Source organism: Lepidothrix coronata, unplaced genomic scaffold, assembly GCF_001604755.1.
Source record: "Lepidothrix coronata isolate B3197 unplaced genomic scaffold, Lepidothrix_coronata-1.0 Scaffold4, whole genome shotgun sequence".
NCBI lineage: Eukaryota > Metazoa > Chordata > Aves > Passeriformes > Pipridae > Lepidothrix > Lepidothrix coronata.
The window spans coordinates 3,285,206-3,300,824 of record NW_016690184.1 but is presented as its reverse complement, the minus strand read 5'-3'; the positions used below and the strand labels follow the sequence as shown (position 1 = coordinate 3,300,824).

The following is a 15,619-nucleotide window of genomic DNA, read 5'->3' as shown; positions in this document are numbered from 1 at the left end:
CACAAGTGATAATTTTTGAGGTAAATACTAATTGTTCTTTATCCCCCTTCTGTACCAGGAGGATGTGCATCATCTCATAGAGAAATTCAGAAGCACATATCCTATGATTGCTTCTGGCTTTGATGAAAAGTTAGATTTTAAACCTTTGTTTATATTCTTCTTGTCTTTGTTTTTATATATGCCAAGTAAAAGCCCAAGCAGAGGGTGGTTTGTGACTAAAAGTTGTAACCAAACTTCCCTTCTTTCATTGCAACACTCTACTCTCATCACTGGCATTGAAAAGCTTAAATTCACTGTCAGTAGATCATGTGCTCTTTTCTGTAACTGTTCTAGCCTTTTGAAGAAGCTTGTGCTTTATATTACAATGCTCAGCTATATATTCTGGGATTTCGAACTTTGGACTAAGTATTCAGAACATGACTGTTTTTTTTGATAGAACCTATTTCTAATGCATGCAGTGTGAACAGCGAGGCAAGATATGAGGGAAAGGTAGCTGTTTGTCCTGCCTTGTAAAGGAAATGGCCAGAGACTGTCCTCAGCACACTTGGTCAGGTGGCCTGTTGTGGTTTGTCTTGTTGCTACTAAACTCCCTTAACACCCCTAATGCCCAAGAACAGACTGGGTGCAATCTGATTGCTCATGAGGAACAGTCTCTTACTTGTGTTCCCAAAACTGTTCTTGGGCATTATCTAGGAAAGTCCAGTTTGCCTGTGACAAAAGCATGCCATGAATGATGGTGGGATGATGCTCGTGCCTGCACCTTGGCCCTTTCTGGTTGGCATTACGAATGTAGCTGTACTGGTGTGAAGTATAGCAACTATCTCTCATTGGAAATACTGGTGGTGTAATTCTTTCCCGGGAGATTTTCCTCAACACTAGAAAGATTTGAAAGACTGAAGAAACTGGTGCTGGGCAGGTAGTCTGCTGCAGGACATAAATCTGCTAAGGAAATGAACTGATGGCATTTGCTAAGGCTCAGTTTTGAAGACAGAGGACAGCTGGTTACTGGAGAGTCTGTTGGGTACTGCTTTCTGGTTCCCTCTAGAGTGGACCTAATATGGTTTGAAGCTGCATAAGGCTCATATAATTTCCCTTTGCTGTTAATCCTTCTGTGAGGGATGAGAGGGTCAGTGATTTGAAGAAAATTTTCATGTACCAAAATTCACTCTGATGACTTTAACAAAGCTCCAGGCTCTATAAGCAATTGCTTTTTTGAGCTTCTCTTTTGTCACTGATGCCCTAGGGATAGTTTCTTGGAATTTTCTGAGCTTCTGCTATCATACCATGACATAAGTTTTACTCGTGCAATTGCAGGGTAATTCTCATACAGGGCTTGGTGAGCTACTGTCTGTGATATATTTGTAAGGTCAGACAATCTTCTCTGAATTACCTCCTAAACATACATTAACAGTCAGCCAAGAAATAGATTTCATTTTCTTCTGTTTCTTCGTGTGCTAGATGTGTGAGATCACATTTATTTTGAACCGAGTCTTTGTATGAGTGCTGTGTCCAGAGCTTCTTAAAGATAATATAAAAATGGGACTATATGAGCATATACTTACTAGGATGGACTAAGCTATCTTCAGCCTCCCAAATACCCAACTTGCAAACATTTATTTTTGTTCTTTGTAGTTAAAAGTGTTGGATAAACTAGAAAAAGTTTTCAGCCCTGTTCTTCTTAGGCTGATACTGTATACTTGTGACAGGAACAAGAATTATAATTGAATCAGACCAAAGTAATTGCCCACTCTTGATAATGCACTGTAATCTGCTAAACTATGCTTTTAATCCTTTCAATTTGAACATGAATTTACAAAATCAGCAGTCCGTAGAACAGGGGTTGACACACAAGGTTAATTATTAGTAACCCTGTAGATGGAAAGAAATACTTAATGCAGGTCAAACACAATGATTTTTCCATTTATCACTCTAGAGAACTGCAAGACATCCGAGTACCTTGCCTTTATTTTCTCTGTATTTACAAAGTGCACTCATTATGGAAAACACATAAACATTAGAACAAAAGCATAGAAAGAAAAAAACTTTTGGTCAACACAAAATGGAGAAAGGAAGTAAGTTATTGATTATAAAGTAAAGTAAATGGAACATCAAACAGTAGTCTACTTCTCATCCATATTTCCTTTAAAGCTCTAAAGAACCTTGAATACGTAAGCTTCCATTTGCTTGAGACTATAGGCAGCATGTGACTGGAAAAACTTTCTGTTTTTTGGGAACACTTTACTACAAGTAAACACAAGAAATGGGAATGATCAGGGTGTTTTTTTGTTTAGGAAGGACACAGGGTTGAACTATTGAAATTCAGAGAGCTTTGGTCTAAGCTGAGTCAATATTTATTTTCAGGACAGAATAAAGAGTGTTTTCTGCAGCACGTCCATGTGGCAGATACATTTGAGCCTTAGCTTTAAGAATTCTGTGCTTATATTTCTAGGAAAAAAATAGTCCGCTGGTTAAATAATTCTACATGCCATGATTTTCAAACTTCTAAAACTAGAAAATTTGAAAATCAGCTGTTATAATTAATCTAAGGAGAATTTTTCTTGAATTTTTTTTTCAGATTTTTGAATTTTCTCACAAATTTAACACTCAATAGTTTTTGACCAAAGTTGTATAACCACTTTCAAAACCTGAGGATTTTATTATTACTATTCATGTATTTTTCTTGCCCTTTTCCTGCTTATTTTGAATTATCCACTTTAGCACTCACTTCAGTTCTTTTTTTTTCTCCTTCACTCCTGGTATAAAAGACTCAGGTAGAGGTCAAGAGGGGCTGGGCTTTTTCCTTGGAGTAGGACAAAAACTTGATGTTTTGCAGGATATGGGGAATTTCAGTCCCTTAATGTATTTGCTGCACAGCAACAGCGACATGAGATCCTCTTCACTTTCCCATTTCACTTACCCATGTTCTTCACGTTGCAACTGGGGCAAGACAGCATGGCTGGTATCTCCAGGAGGGCCAGAACTGTAGAGGAAAGGACCTCTGGTGAAGGTTTGTAGAGGGATAACAAGTCTGACTGTGCTAATAGGGGCAGCAGGCTGGTATCTATACTAGGGAAAACCAACATACCTACATTTCTGTTATATTTAAAAATCACCTGGCTTTTCGGGTTTATATACTTGCAAAAGACACCTTTTTGAGACACCTTCAATTAGTGTGTAGTTTTTTGAAAAGTTACACGACAAAGCACTATCAACAGTGACTCTGTGGGACATATTAATGCTGCTGTACTGTTTTTGAAATAATCGCTAGAGTCCTCTGGCATAAATAATGTTATTTCAACCTTATTTCCATTGTTAAACTATGTTGGAATGTAGCTGGGAAGGTATTTTTACTAAACAGCAGATTCAAATTTTGACTTTTTGTGAGTCTGTAAACTTTTACAGATATTAAATGTTTGAAAACAAAATTACTAGCTCTTCTTAAAACTAGGCAAAATCGTGTGTTGGGACACTCTTGCTTCACTTTCTATCTCTAGGAGAAAATTACTTTAAAAAGTATCATTTTAGTCTATTATTGCTTTTACTTAAAAAACTTCAACTAGCAGGTGAGGAGGGGGGAAAAAATTGCTATTCATCTGTTCAGTAAATGAGAAAAACAACTGGAACAACATGGAAATTTTGCCTTTTCTTTCTAAATGAAACATATTCTTCATTCCACTCTAATTGTTTCCTTGGTTAACCTTATGTTTGCTTCACATTAGTCTAACCAATCCAAGTAATTACCAAACTCTCTTCTGATTTCAATCTTTCTAAATCAATCATAATGGCAGGTGCCCCAAAGGAAGGAATTCTCAAATGCGGGGGTGTCATTCCTAATCAGTGGAATTTAGCCATGCTCCCTAAGCTGCTTAACCAATTTCTTTCATATTTGCTGAGATTTAGTAAGATTTAATTGTTCATAATATGTCTGTCAAAAATACTGACCCCTGCCTCTGCTTTTTCATCCTTTGCTTTTCTTCAGCTATTCCATATTTAAATTGTAAACATTTGGAGAATGTGTATCCCACCCAGTGGTTTTTCAGAGAGCTTGTAACATTTAAGTAACCACTTTAAAGTTCATACTTTTTTAGCAAATTGAGCAAATTTGATGTATATGCAGGCCAGCACATATATGTTGTTTTGTAAATAGGATGTAGTACATGTTTTCCCAACATTAGCAACAGAGGTTAAATATTCAGCTGCCTAAGATTTGATACCATAACCCCTCTGAGAAACTTCTGAGGGACCCTGGTCAGCTGGGCTGACTTGCTCTCTCTACTCTTTGGAAGTGCCTTTGTCTCATGCCTGGTGAGTACCTTGGATTTAATATTAAAATGTTGAACAACCTAAATTAGAAGAGAATGCTGTTTCCAGCATCTTAAGTTACTTTCAGCTAAATTAATTTTCTGGTCTTTAATGATATTTTTGTCTTACCTACGCTGAAATGTAACTTTGATTACTGTAACAGTATAATTAAAATGTAGCTTTTCTATCATATTCTTTTTACATGACTGCAACTGAAGTAATGGATCACTTTCTGTAGCTGGTATCAGTAGTGTGGTAGGATGAAATGTCCTTGTCTGAGTTTATAGGCTAGGTTTAGGTATTAGTGGACATGTTTAGTATCTATAATTTCGGAGGTGCTCCACAAGTGGTGTCATAGTTTACATTTAAGGTACAGCTCGAGGGTTAGCTAGCATTACACAGTTTATGGCAGACTCAAAAGGAAAAATTGCATTTCCATCTTGCCAGGTACACTTTTTGTCCAGTAAACCTAAGCCTTTAACTGAATGTGACTAAACTTTCTGACCTTGCCCAGTTCCACAGCGTGGTTTGTACAGGGTAGCACTTTTCCTCCCTCACTTGCAGACTACATATCCCAGCCAAACCTGATAAGATCCAAGTCTCTCCAGTTCTCACACTATCCACCCTGTCCTGCCAAACAACATGGCCATATTCTTGTCTGCTACATCTGTTTACCCCTCCACCTCCAACAACAACTTTCTTTGACTTCTGGGCATGCTAGACCTCTGGAGATCAGCAGATATCACAAAGTTGGCTTCTTCTAAGCAGTGTGAACAGTAATTTAGGTAAAAATTGGATTTGTTATGGAGTTAGTGTACTAAAACCAACCTAGACTTCAGTTAACACTGTAGACACAGAATGAAAGGTCTCTGTCCTCTATACTTGGCCACAGTACCACCTTTGAAGAGAATGGCAGCTAGTAGGTTGTTGCTTGTTGTTGCTTGTGCCCAAAGTATGGCAAACATGACATGCTTTTACCAGAATCCAGGGCAGTACAATTTAGTTAATACTTTGAGAAAGCTGAAATGGTACATTTAAAATCTCAAAGTTAGTTGTCTATTTACTCTTCTATCGAATAGTGGTTTATATTCTTGGATGCTTTTCAGTACTGTACTGAGGGTCAAAGAAGAGTCCTTCATGGATAAATCCTTGAAGTGAAATGAATAATCCCTCTGAGATTTTTGTATAAAAAATTTGATAAGTTAATGTCTCACAAGCATATAATTGATAAATGGGTTACATTTTTTGAAAGACTTTGAATATGAGTTTTAAAAAGTCCAAAATGTACTTTGTTTATTATTTTTTTACTCTGCACAAATGTAATTCTCTATGGCTCTGCTATTGAATATACTAAAATTGCTATGACATACACTATTAAACGATTTTTTTTTGTAGTAGAGAAGAGTTTATCACAATATACACTGTGGATTACCTGTCTAGCGGTTCTGATCAGTATTTCAATTATCTGTGCAGCTAAGTGAGATGCAAATTACCTCAGGTATATTCTTGTTCTGCTCAGCTGATGAACAGGAAGTCAATAAACAAGTGGCATTGTTTTACTATGAGAAGGCATTCTGTAACTGCTTGTGAGAATTCTACAAAAGCATTATCTTCAAAGTGTCTGGATGAAAACCATTCCAGACAAACTAAAGAATGGTCTACTGTAAATCCTGTAATGTCCTTTTACATATGTTACATTCAAAGGCCAAATCTAGATCTAATAGAACTGTGAGAGACATTAAATCTTTCATTGATCCAGTAATCCTGCCTTGGAATAAAGGGAAGGTGGATTTTGTTACTTACCACTCTGCATGTGCCTTACCAGGAGAATGACCCTATCCTCAGCAGTACTCACCTGCTAAGTGATAGTATACTTAACAGAAATCAATTGTCTACTCTGTTAAAGTACCAGAGCAGTCCTGGAACATGCTTGGTGTCTACTCAGTCTAACATCCTGGACTGAAACAACCTCTAGGCAGTGACAAGCTTTGCAGTGCTTCGGGGGCTATTTGTGGTGATAGTCTGCATGGTATTAAAGGCATGGAACATTTACTGATATGTTTGAAAGTCACTCTGTCCCAGCTCACTCTAAACTAGTGTCAAAATTGCATAAAATTATACAGATTCTGATTGTCTTATTGTTAAAGCCAGTGCATGATGCCCATTGATTTGTGGGTGGCCTGAAACTATGCAGTTGTACAGAGGGTTGCTGTATAAGAAAGGTGGGCTGAGGACATGGCAAAACTGCCTATGAGTGGCAGCACAGAGGAACATTTCCTCTGACCAAGTACAGATGTCAACAGCTGAACCAGTTATTGCAGAAACCCTCCTATAGTCCGTGAAGAAAACTTAGATACTTCTAGGAACAGGACTTGTGAAGTATTTTAAATGTTTACATGAGGACATCTTAAGATGCCTTTTTTCTTCATCCACTATGAAGAGAATCACAAGTAACTAGCTCAATGTGAATCCTATCCTAGGGCCATTTCAGTCAGGTAAAACTTGTAGGAAGCTTTGCAGTCTTTCGAGTTGTGCCATGGGCTACCAGGATTCCTGGTTGTTCTTTGGATTACAGTTTCTCTATTACATGCTAAAGAAAACTGCGCATGTTGCAGTAGTGGCCCTTAGTTTGAGGTAACCTGTACTGACAGACATAATGCCAATGTTTACTGGAAATTCTCTGCATTTTTATTCCAGTCTTCTGCTACTAACCTTTGAAACCATCTAGAAAAGCAATGCGTTTGACAAATACCTGTGTTATATATTTGACAATAGATTTTTTTTTTTTTGCATTTAAAATACAATGGAAGATTTTTCTTGACTTTTGTATGACCAACAGAACCAGAGGTTTATTATATTATTTTAACTCTGTGGAAGGTGATATTGCTTTTGTTTTATCGCTGTATAGCAATGACTGTTATGACATATATGAAAAAACAAGTTTCTAATGCTGATCATAATTTTAATCCTCTTTTTTGCATTATAAATGTATTAGTAGTTCAGATCAGAGGCACAATACAGAATTATTTGACTAAATAAAAGTTTAATGCATCTTCTGGTTTGTAAGATAAAAGTGATTTTGGGGGCTTTTTTCTTGTCTTTTTTAACATAATAAAGCTGCTAGAAATTATTCAAAGTGCTTTAAAAAATAGTTATTTTAACACCATAGAATATTTTGAAGGAAATTAATTGTAAAGTCTATTTATATTTTCTTCTGTAATCTCTCCAGGATACCTAATTATTTCTTGAATTGTAGAGTTAGTTTTCCTAAGCTTGTGTGAGAATCTGTCATTGCATTTATGACCTGGTGTAAAAGGCCATGTCTGCCATCTCCTTTTATTGTTCAGTACATCACAATAGTTATTATGAAAAAAATCTATATTTTAAATTTTCTGTTGTATACAGCATAAGAATGCTTAGGTCTGAGTTTATTCACGTTTTCTAAGTTATTTATAGATATATAACTTAGAAACAGTTATATATATATGTGTTCATCTACTTACATATCTATTTTATGATCTTACATGCTGTATCATGCTTTTATAGCAAATACCTCTTATGTATTCACACAGTGGAGGTAAGAAAACTATCTCAAGTGACACTTAGGCTTGTGTTGGGTCAGGAATATATCTGTACAGGTGAGAGTAAAGGTATAAAACTTACTGAGGTGCTCTGAAAGGTTTAATCATAAGAGACAAAACCATTTGAAAAAGGTACCTTAGTTCAAAAAACATTTAAAATCTTTGAAAATTTGACTTAATATCAAGTTTAGCCAGAGTATATATTCAAATGCATGCATGAAGAGGTGGATTTGTTACACTAATGTGAATATGATGATCTGAATGCATAAACATGTCTCAAGTGAAGATACAAAGATCCAGTGAAATGCGTATTTATGCTTATCACTAATATGAAGGGAGATTTTTAAAGGTAAACCTTCCCTGTAACAGTCTAGACTTTTTTTTGAACCTAAATGAGTTTTTTAACAATGACTTTTGCATACACTTTTCACATTTGTCCATCATTCATGTGGGATCACAAGCTTTCAAGTATGTGGTCATGTAGGAGTTCAGTTGATGAAACTGAGCAAAAACCTGAAGCCAAGTGTGTGCACCAGTTGTCTTAGTGAGGTACATATGTTTGCAACAGCTAACTCTCAGCTGCAATTCCGTGAAGGGAACTTCATTGGGCATAATCACTAAGCAAAATGAATTAGTTGAATCATTTAATGTCAGCTAAATATTACGTACCACTATAAATTAAAATGTTTTCACTGTTTTTAATGCATGTGATATTTTTGCACTAGTAAACAGAAGTTTAAAGCCAACTCCTAGGTAGTGTAATTCACTAAACAGGAAGAAAAAAATGATACTTTATTCCTTGATCACAGAAAATGTTTCAGAAAGTAATGTTCTCCTATTTCCCATCAGGGTAGCAGAGGGGAGCCAGGTCCTGCGGGTCCTCCAGGTTTACCAGGGAAATTGGTAAGCAGGTTTTTTCCATGTTCACTGCTCATGTTTACTTTCAAGGAACTATGGTATCATCTGGAACTACACTTACCCATTTATCCATGTAGGGAACTGGAAACAGCATTGAAACCATTGATGGTTGAGTTTCTTTTTCAGTCCTCTGTGACTGTGCTAATATTAGAAAAAGGTGTTTTAAAGTATATGGAGATGTGTGTGTATGACATCTTCTTAAAAAAAACCATAAATCCTATGATATGAAAAGCTGAGTTGCACAGTCCTGTGTGGGCTGCATATACTTGGGAACCGGAGCAGTGAAAGACTGGCCTTATGCTAACAGCTATGTGAAAATAACGAATGGAGCAGATTATGAATGCCACCTTTTACCAGAGCTCCAGCAGTGTTTACACAGTATCAGTCAGAAGCATAGCTGAGAAGATCTTGGCTGAAAGAGCCTACTGTTACAGAGGAATGCACAAATCGCAGACTGCAAGGTCTTGGGAAGTATTTTTAAGAGAACCAGACTGTCATTGAGGGACTGGAGGGTGGAAAAACCTGTAAGCTGTTTGTATTCTGATTATCAGCAATGAATTCATAATAAGATGCTGTTTTAAGTGCTGTACTTTGGATCAACTCTATTTGCATCAGATAATCCTCTTTCATCAAACTAAGTCTGTTCTGGGAATGAGCTTTTGCCCCATCTGCTTGTCAGGATATGACCTTTAGTTGTTCATTCCAAACCAGATTGGCTAAGTTTACATCCTTGACTTATTTTCACAGGGTCCCCAGGGTAATATTGGACTTCCTGGACTGCCTGGTCCTCCAGGCCTACCTGGTAGTAAGGGTGACCGGGTAAGAAATGCACACATACATACAGATTGCAGTTTGATGCCAGCAGTAAACACAATAGTTTGAGCACTGTTTTCATTTTTTATATGGATTAATGTCTGTTTTCTTCCTTTGTATGTACATGTATTAACTGCTTGAAAGTGATGCTCTAGGTACACATCAACTACTTGTAGCTTATAAAGTGTTTGAATCATTTAAAGACCTAAAGCTTATTGCAAATAATTGACAACCATATCTGAAATTGTAAGTCAGGGTTTGTGGTCACTATAGAACTTTGGAACTTCAGACCTGGTCTGCAGTAGAAATAATATCTGTATAAGTACTTCATCCAATATTTTGTTAGGAGGAAAGAACTTGGCCCTAGGGGTCTCACATAACTGAAGAAGATATCTTGCTTTACTCAACAAATGTCAATGAAGATGGTACATGAACCCAAAAATGTTTTTATCTTGGTTTAGGAGACTGCAGAGAATGGAATTCACTCACCAAAATTCTGATGTATTGGTTATAGAAATCGTCAGTTCTATACTGTTTCATCCTTCTTACTTGAGGGATCTACTTTGGTATTAAATGAATTACACTTTTGAAGTGCCTCTTACTTTCCACTGAAAATCAAGAAAGTATAGGACTCCTGGTCCTATAGGTATCACTGCTGTGCATGTCTTAGTTGAACAGAGTAATCCTGCCCCTGGTGCATTTCCAGTGTACATCACAGGGCTGCTAGATAGGGCTCACATTGGTTTTCAGCAGTTTTTAAAAGCTACTCAGGTACTGAAAAATAAGTTTCTAAGTCTTTGATGTTGTCGAGGTATTTGTATCCTTGATTCATATTTTTTTTTTCTTCAATTGCACGGAGGCTGGAATGAATTTTCTGGGTCAGGCTTAGCATGGCTGCAGCTTTGCAAGCAGCACTGATCTTCAGTATGTATTCCAAGTCACAAGCCTGGAGAGTATTGTGCCACTTTATCCTTTCTCTTGCCTTCAACTTTTGCAACTGCATCAGTCTTATACAGAGGCAAACCACCTTGTCAGAGTTTGGAAAGGTTTTGGTATCTCTGTAGCTTGTTAACCCTAGTCTTTGGGTCAACCCCTACTAGGAGTAAGTTCCTGACTGAAGCAACCTTTTTTTCCCTTTCTGATTTAAAAATGTCATGGTTTTCTACACTGGGATCAATCCTATAAAGTTCTGTTGGGAGTTATATGTGCATGATAAGAACTCATGTAAATAGCAGTCAGAAGCCAGTATTCACAAATTGGATATTTCAGTAGTTGTTTTTGATCCCAAATCTGTTAAATATTGGGTACTATCCACTGGCACCTTGTCAACATGCAGGCGATGACTACTTGAAGAATGAAACACCACCAAAGAAATCATCAGAAGTGTTTTTATTGAAGTAAAATGTAAAAGTAAGACTTGACAAAATTTGAATGCAGGGTTCACTCTATTTCTGATTCACGTATTTTGAATTGGTTTCAGACACTCTGGTTCTGTCTATTTTAGTAAAGCTAAACTTTGGCTTGGCACCAGGCCAAGTGCCAGACCTTAGCACTGGAACACAATCCTTTATGCTGCTAAATAGTTAAAGTAGCCCCTGGTAGAGTTTTGGATGGTGCTGACAGTTTGCAAACAATTCTTGGGTATGATTTGAGAGGGATTTTTGCAATTAGATAAGCAGTATGTCAAGAAAAGTGAGTCATAGTTTGGCATCTTGCCTTATTGTCTCCTTAGAAATTTTGGGAGTCAATATAGAATAGATTCAGATAGTTTCAGCTGTGATTTTTATGTTTGCTAATACAAATATTACAGGCCAAGGTTTCCAAAAGCAATAGATTCTCCTATGTCAGCCTTATCTATTGGCAGTTTTATTGCTCTAAAGAAGATTAAGTGGAGAAAAAGAATCTTCCAAATGATGTTAGGTTGAAAATCAATGTCTTTTTTGTGTGAGTAATTGGAAAACCTTAGTGAGGCATGATGTTGAGAACACTTCAGGCAAAATAGTTTCAATGTTGTTTGACAAAGTCAGAATGTTAAATAGTTCTGTGATTTGTGCTGTTAAGCTTTGTGAATAATTTAGTGTTGGTTCTTCATTCTCAAGAACATGAGAACAAGTCTGAATTCATTAAATTTTAAATGTTAGACTGGTCTGTGTGCCTATATGTTATGTGAATTAAATGGCTCTCTCAAATGGGAGAGAAAATGCTGTATCTCTGTTTTAGAAAAAACCTCACCGTCATGCACAGTTATAGTTCTTTCAGAATGCATATGTTTGAATGTGCACAGAATTCAAAGACCATTAAGGGTGATGTGAACTGTTTTCTAACAGAACACAAATACTAAGTTTTTCTTAAACAATACAGCGTTCTACAAAAGAAATAATTTTATCATAGAAACAAATTATGTATGTTTGAAATGAATCAGGTCATTAATTTATTCCTCTTTGGTTCCTGTCTGTCCACACAGGTACATTTTGTTGCAGAATGAAACATAGTAATGTTATTATTTAAAAAAAAAATGGAACATCAACTTTAACATACAAGCCCTTCAGCTTTGATTGCAATGATCAAACTTCTAGACACAGTTTTGCTAAAAAACATTGATAATTAAACAGCAAGCAAGAAAAGATTGTGACTGCATTTGTGGATGTCTGTGCTTATCCCCATTAGATGGGCTAGTATAGCCTACAGCGAAATGGAACACATAACAATGCTAGAAAAAGTGATACACTTGCAGGATTCTTTACCTATAGCTTCTAACCAATTTGCAGAGCAGACATGTAGCAGCTACCAAGAGCATCTGTCATGTAGAGGGGAGATTCACAGTCAGAAAGGAGTTTGACAGTCAGAATCTGTACTGTCCAGTGTGGCAGTGGATTATATGTTTCATACTAGTACTTGCCTTTAGTCTGTCACCTAAATTACACAGTAAGATTTAAGTGCTTTCATTGTTGTTCTCAAAAATTCACAGCTTTAAAGGTCTCTTGCATTAATGCTAGATCATAGGGGGGATTGAAGAACATTTAGTACACTTTTCAACCTGCAGTTTGAAATTCTGAATTCTTTTTTTTTTTTCAATCTTTAACCTTTTAGGGTTCAGTGGGTGAGCCAGGACCTAAAGGTGAACAAGTAAGTCATGTTAGAAGTCATGGAACTTAAAAGTCACTGTACTAAATGCTACAGTACATTATGTTGACTAATCTGAAGGCTGACAGTGTGTCTTTCTTTGATATAGGGTGCACCTGGAGCAGAAGGAGATGGAGGAGAAAAGGGTGACTTAGTAAGGCGTTATTTTTTTCTTTACCTGATATAATATTTTGTTGTTGTAAATTAAGACTTTGTTGGAGTGCTTCAAGCATATGGTTTCATCATTGAAAGTCACATTTCAGTTTTATACCAACTGGGCATTGCAGAGCACAGCAGTTCTGTTGGTCTAGTCTCTCTATTCTTGCTATTTGAAAAGCACTCTAAAATATACGTGTTCTATTAGGTGTATAATATAGTACAGACTGCCTTGCAGGAAGGGTATATGTGTGTGTGTATATATAAATATAGATAAGCTTGTAGAGACAGATTAAGTGTTTATATATGAATATATATGCATACACAGACAGATAAATTCTTGGTGTTTGAAGCAGTGAGGATGAGGAGGTAGTTTAATTCTGGTGAAACAGGAGCAGAGTTAATAAATATCCCTAATAACTCAGACTTGAGGGAAATATTTTGTAGTGACTTTAGAAATAAGATTTGCAACTGGCTGTAAGGGAAAGGGAGGATGGTCTGGGAAGAGGCTGTGGCACTGTTATATTGCTGGAGGGATATATATATGTGTGTGTGTGTATATACCATATTAAAATGGCATGTTGTGAATTCACATGGGTAGTGCCCTTGGGTAAAGAGGGTTTGTTTTCCTCCATAAAGAGAAACACACTAGTCCAGTGGCTCCTGTGGTGCTGCATTCAGCAAAGCCAGAACTTGATCTTTCTAAAGGAAGTAAACTGCTCCCTATTTAAAAAATGGTAGCCAGATTATGTGCTGGAAATGAGCATTTTTTTTCCTCAAACTTTGCAATTCTGAAAGGCTTTTAATTAACAGTCCTAGTTAGCTAGATGTCATAGGTGAGCTAGTAATTGAGCTTTACAATCACTATACAGATTCACAGGAAGCAATGCTATGGGTTGTCTAAATGTGCTACTAGCTAGTCTGGATAACAGTTGTTATTTCTATTTCATTTATGTCATATTCATTAACAGACAAAGTGGCCTTTGTAACCTCTAGAAAACAATTATTTCACCAATGGCATTTAGGAAGAGGGAAAATACAGTTTTTGGGAATCTCTCCCAGAATAATTCCTTTTCATTGGTGTTTTCATACTAATCAATTTCATAAGTGATTACAATATTTTGAAACTTTTTCTTTTCTAATTCAGAGGGAAAACTAAAAACTCCAGAACAGTGGGACTGCTATTCTCAGTCAGTGATAGAGGGATCTCAGTGTTGTTCAAGTGAGGAGAAAAGTTGCTGGGAATAGCAGCTTCTAGGGATTTGGTTTCTTCCAAGCACACTAGGTAGACACTTGCCAGGTTACTGTTGCAGTTTTATCAGGGCTAACACAACACCAATATCCATAGTTCTATCAAACTAGAAAATCCTGACTAAATAATGTTTCCTCTAAAGGTTTACAAGCAATATTCTGTCTAAGATTGTCCTGTGCTGTAGCTGTGGTTTGGGAGGTTAGAGCCATGTATTTAAGTCCAAGATAACCAATTATATCAAACATGCTTTCTCATTTGCACCCTAATGAAATGTTTGTGAGAAAGACATTTTGCAAAAAATCCCTAAAATTCAAGTTTTATATTTAAAGGAATTGTAATTAATTTGTGGTGCAATTTTGCATAAATAAACTAAATATGTGAACATTTTTTATAGTGAAAAAAAATCACATCAAATTTACTACATTTGTAATGTCTGTGGTAATGGAGACTCTCTTCTAATATAGTTTGTCTTATTTTTGCTTAGGGTGACATGGGATTACCAGGAGCAAAGGGAGCTGTAAGTATAATGGATAGCATTGTTACAGAAATACAGAGAACTAGTAGATCAGATAGATGGTTTTCTGATTTAAGAAAAAATAATGCATATAACAAGCTGAGCTCTTTATCACAATTAAATTGAATGAGTTTGAACTGCTTTTCTTCTATTTAAATCTTGAATACAGTCAGTATTAAAATAAATTCGCTTTGGAAAGGAATTAATTTCCTGAATTCCAAATCCAAGAAAGAGAAGCATCATTCATCAGCAGTTTTCTGGCCAACAAATATGTTTTTTTTTAAGAAAACAAATGCACTCTTTTTACAGTAGGTGTTGTATAGAAAGGAGGCTCAGTACAGTGACTGCATGCAGGCCGTAATATTTACACTGTAAAAAAGCTAGCAGCAGGATTGTGAGGTCTGTGAAATGAGAAGTATTTGTGGCCCAGATTCCTCTTTTTTTATTTCATTTTTTTTAACAGCAGAATGATAACTTTGATGTGAAAGGTGAGCAGAAGCTTGTATATCACATAAGAAAAATAATTTGGGAGTTGAACTCATTCTTTTATTTCAGGATCACTAAAGAATGGGATTGTTAGAGCATCTGACAGTATGGGCTGTGATACTAAAACACCAACAGTTCTGCCCACAGGGAACTGAGGCTGATCATAACAAAAAAACTCTGCTTGTGTTCTTAGTGGTCTGGGTAACTTTGGGGTTAAGCAAGTGAAAGCTAAAGAGTGTTTACTGCCCATCAAGATCCTACAAGAAGGACATGAGGAAGAGATAGAGAAGAAATCCGTAATTTTATCCACCTAGATTTTAAAATCTTGTCTTGATGATACCCTAGAGTGCTTATCCTAGTGAGTAGTTACACAGGAATGAGTAATCCATCAGGCAACCTAATAATTCACCAGGCTGGGGAAGAAAAGAATGATGGTCTCCTGGTTGCATAGTCCATAAAGGCAATTTTCCTGTC

The 15,619-nt window shown here is 36.4% G+C and overlaps 1 protein-coding gene across 1 annotated transcript in view; it reads left to right on the top strand.

Annotated features, from left to right (window-relative positions):
* Window positions 1-15,619, top strand: part of COL9A1 (collagen type IX alpha 1 chain) — a 65,342-nt gene that overhangs the window by 41,671 nt on the left and 8,052 nt on the right. The window contains exons 29-33 of the mRNA XM_017824083.1: window positions 8,733-8,786; window positions 9,549-9,620; window positions 12,705-12,740; window positions 12,847-12,891; window positions 14,630-14,662. Of these exons, the coding sequence (XP_017679572.1) occupies window positions 8,733-8,786; window positions 9,549-9,620; window positions 12,705-12,740; window positions 12,847-12,891; window positions 14,630-14,662 (240 nt within the window). The remainder of the gene's footprint in view (window positions 1-8,732; window positions 8,787-9,548; window positions 9,621-12,704; window positions 12,741-12,846; window positions 12,892-14,629; window positions 14,663-15,619) is intronic.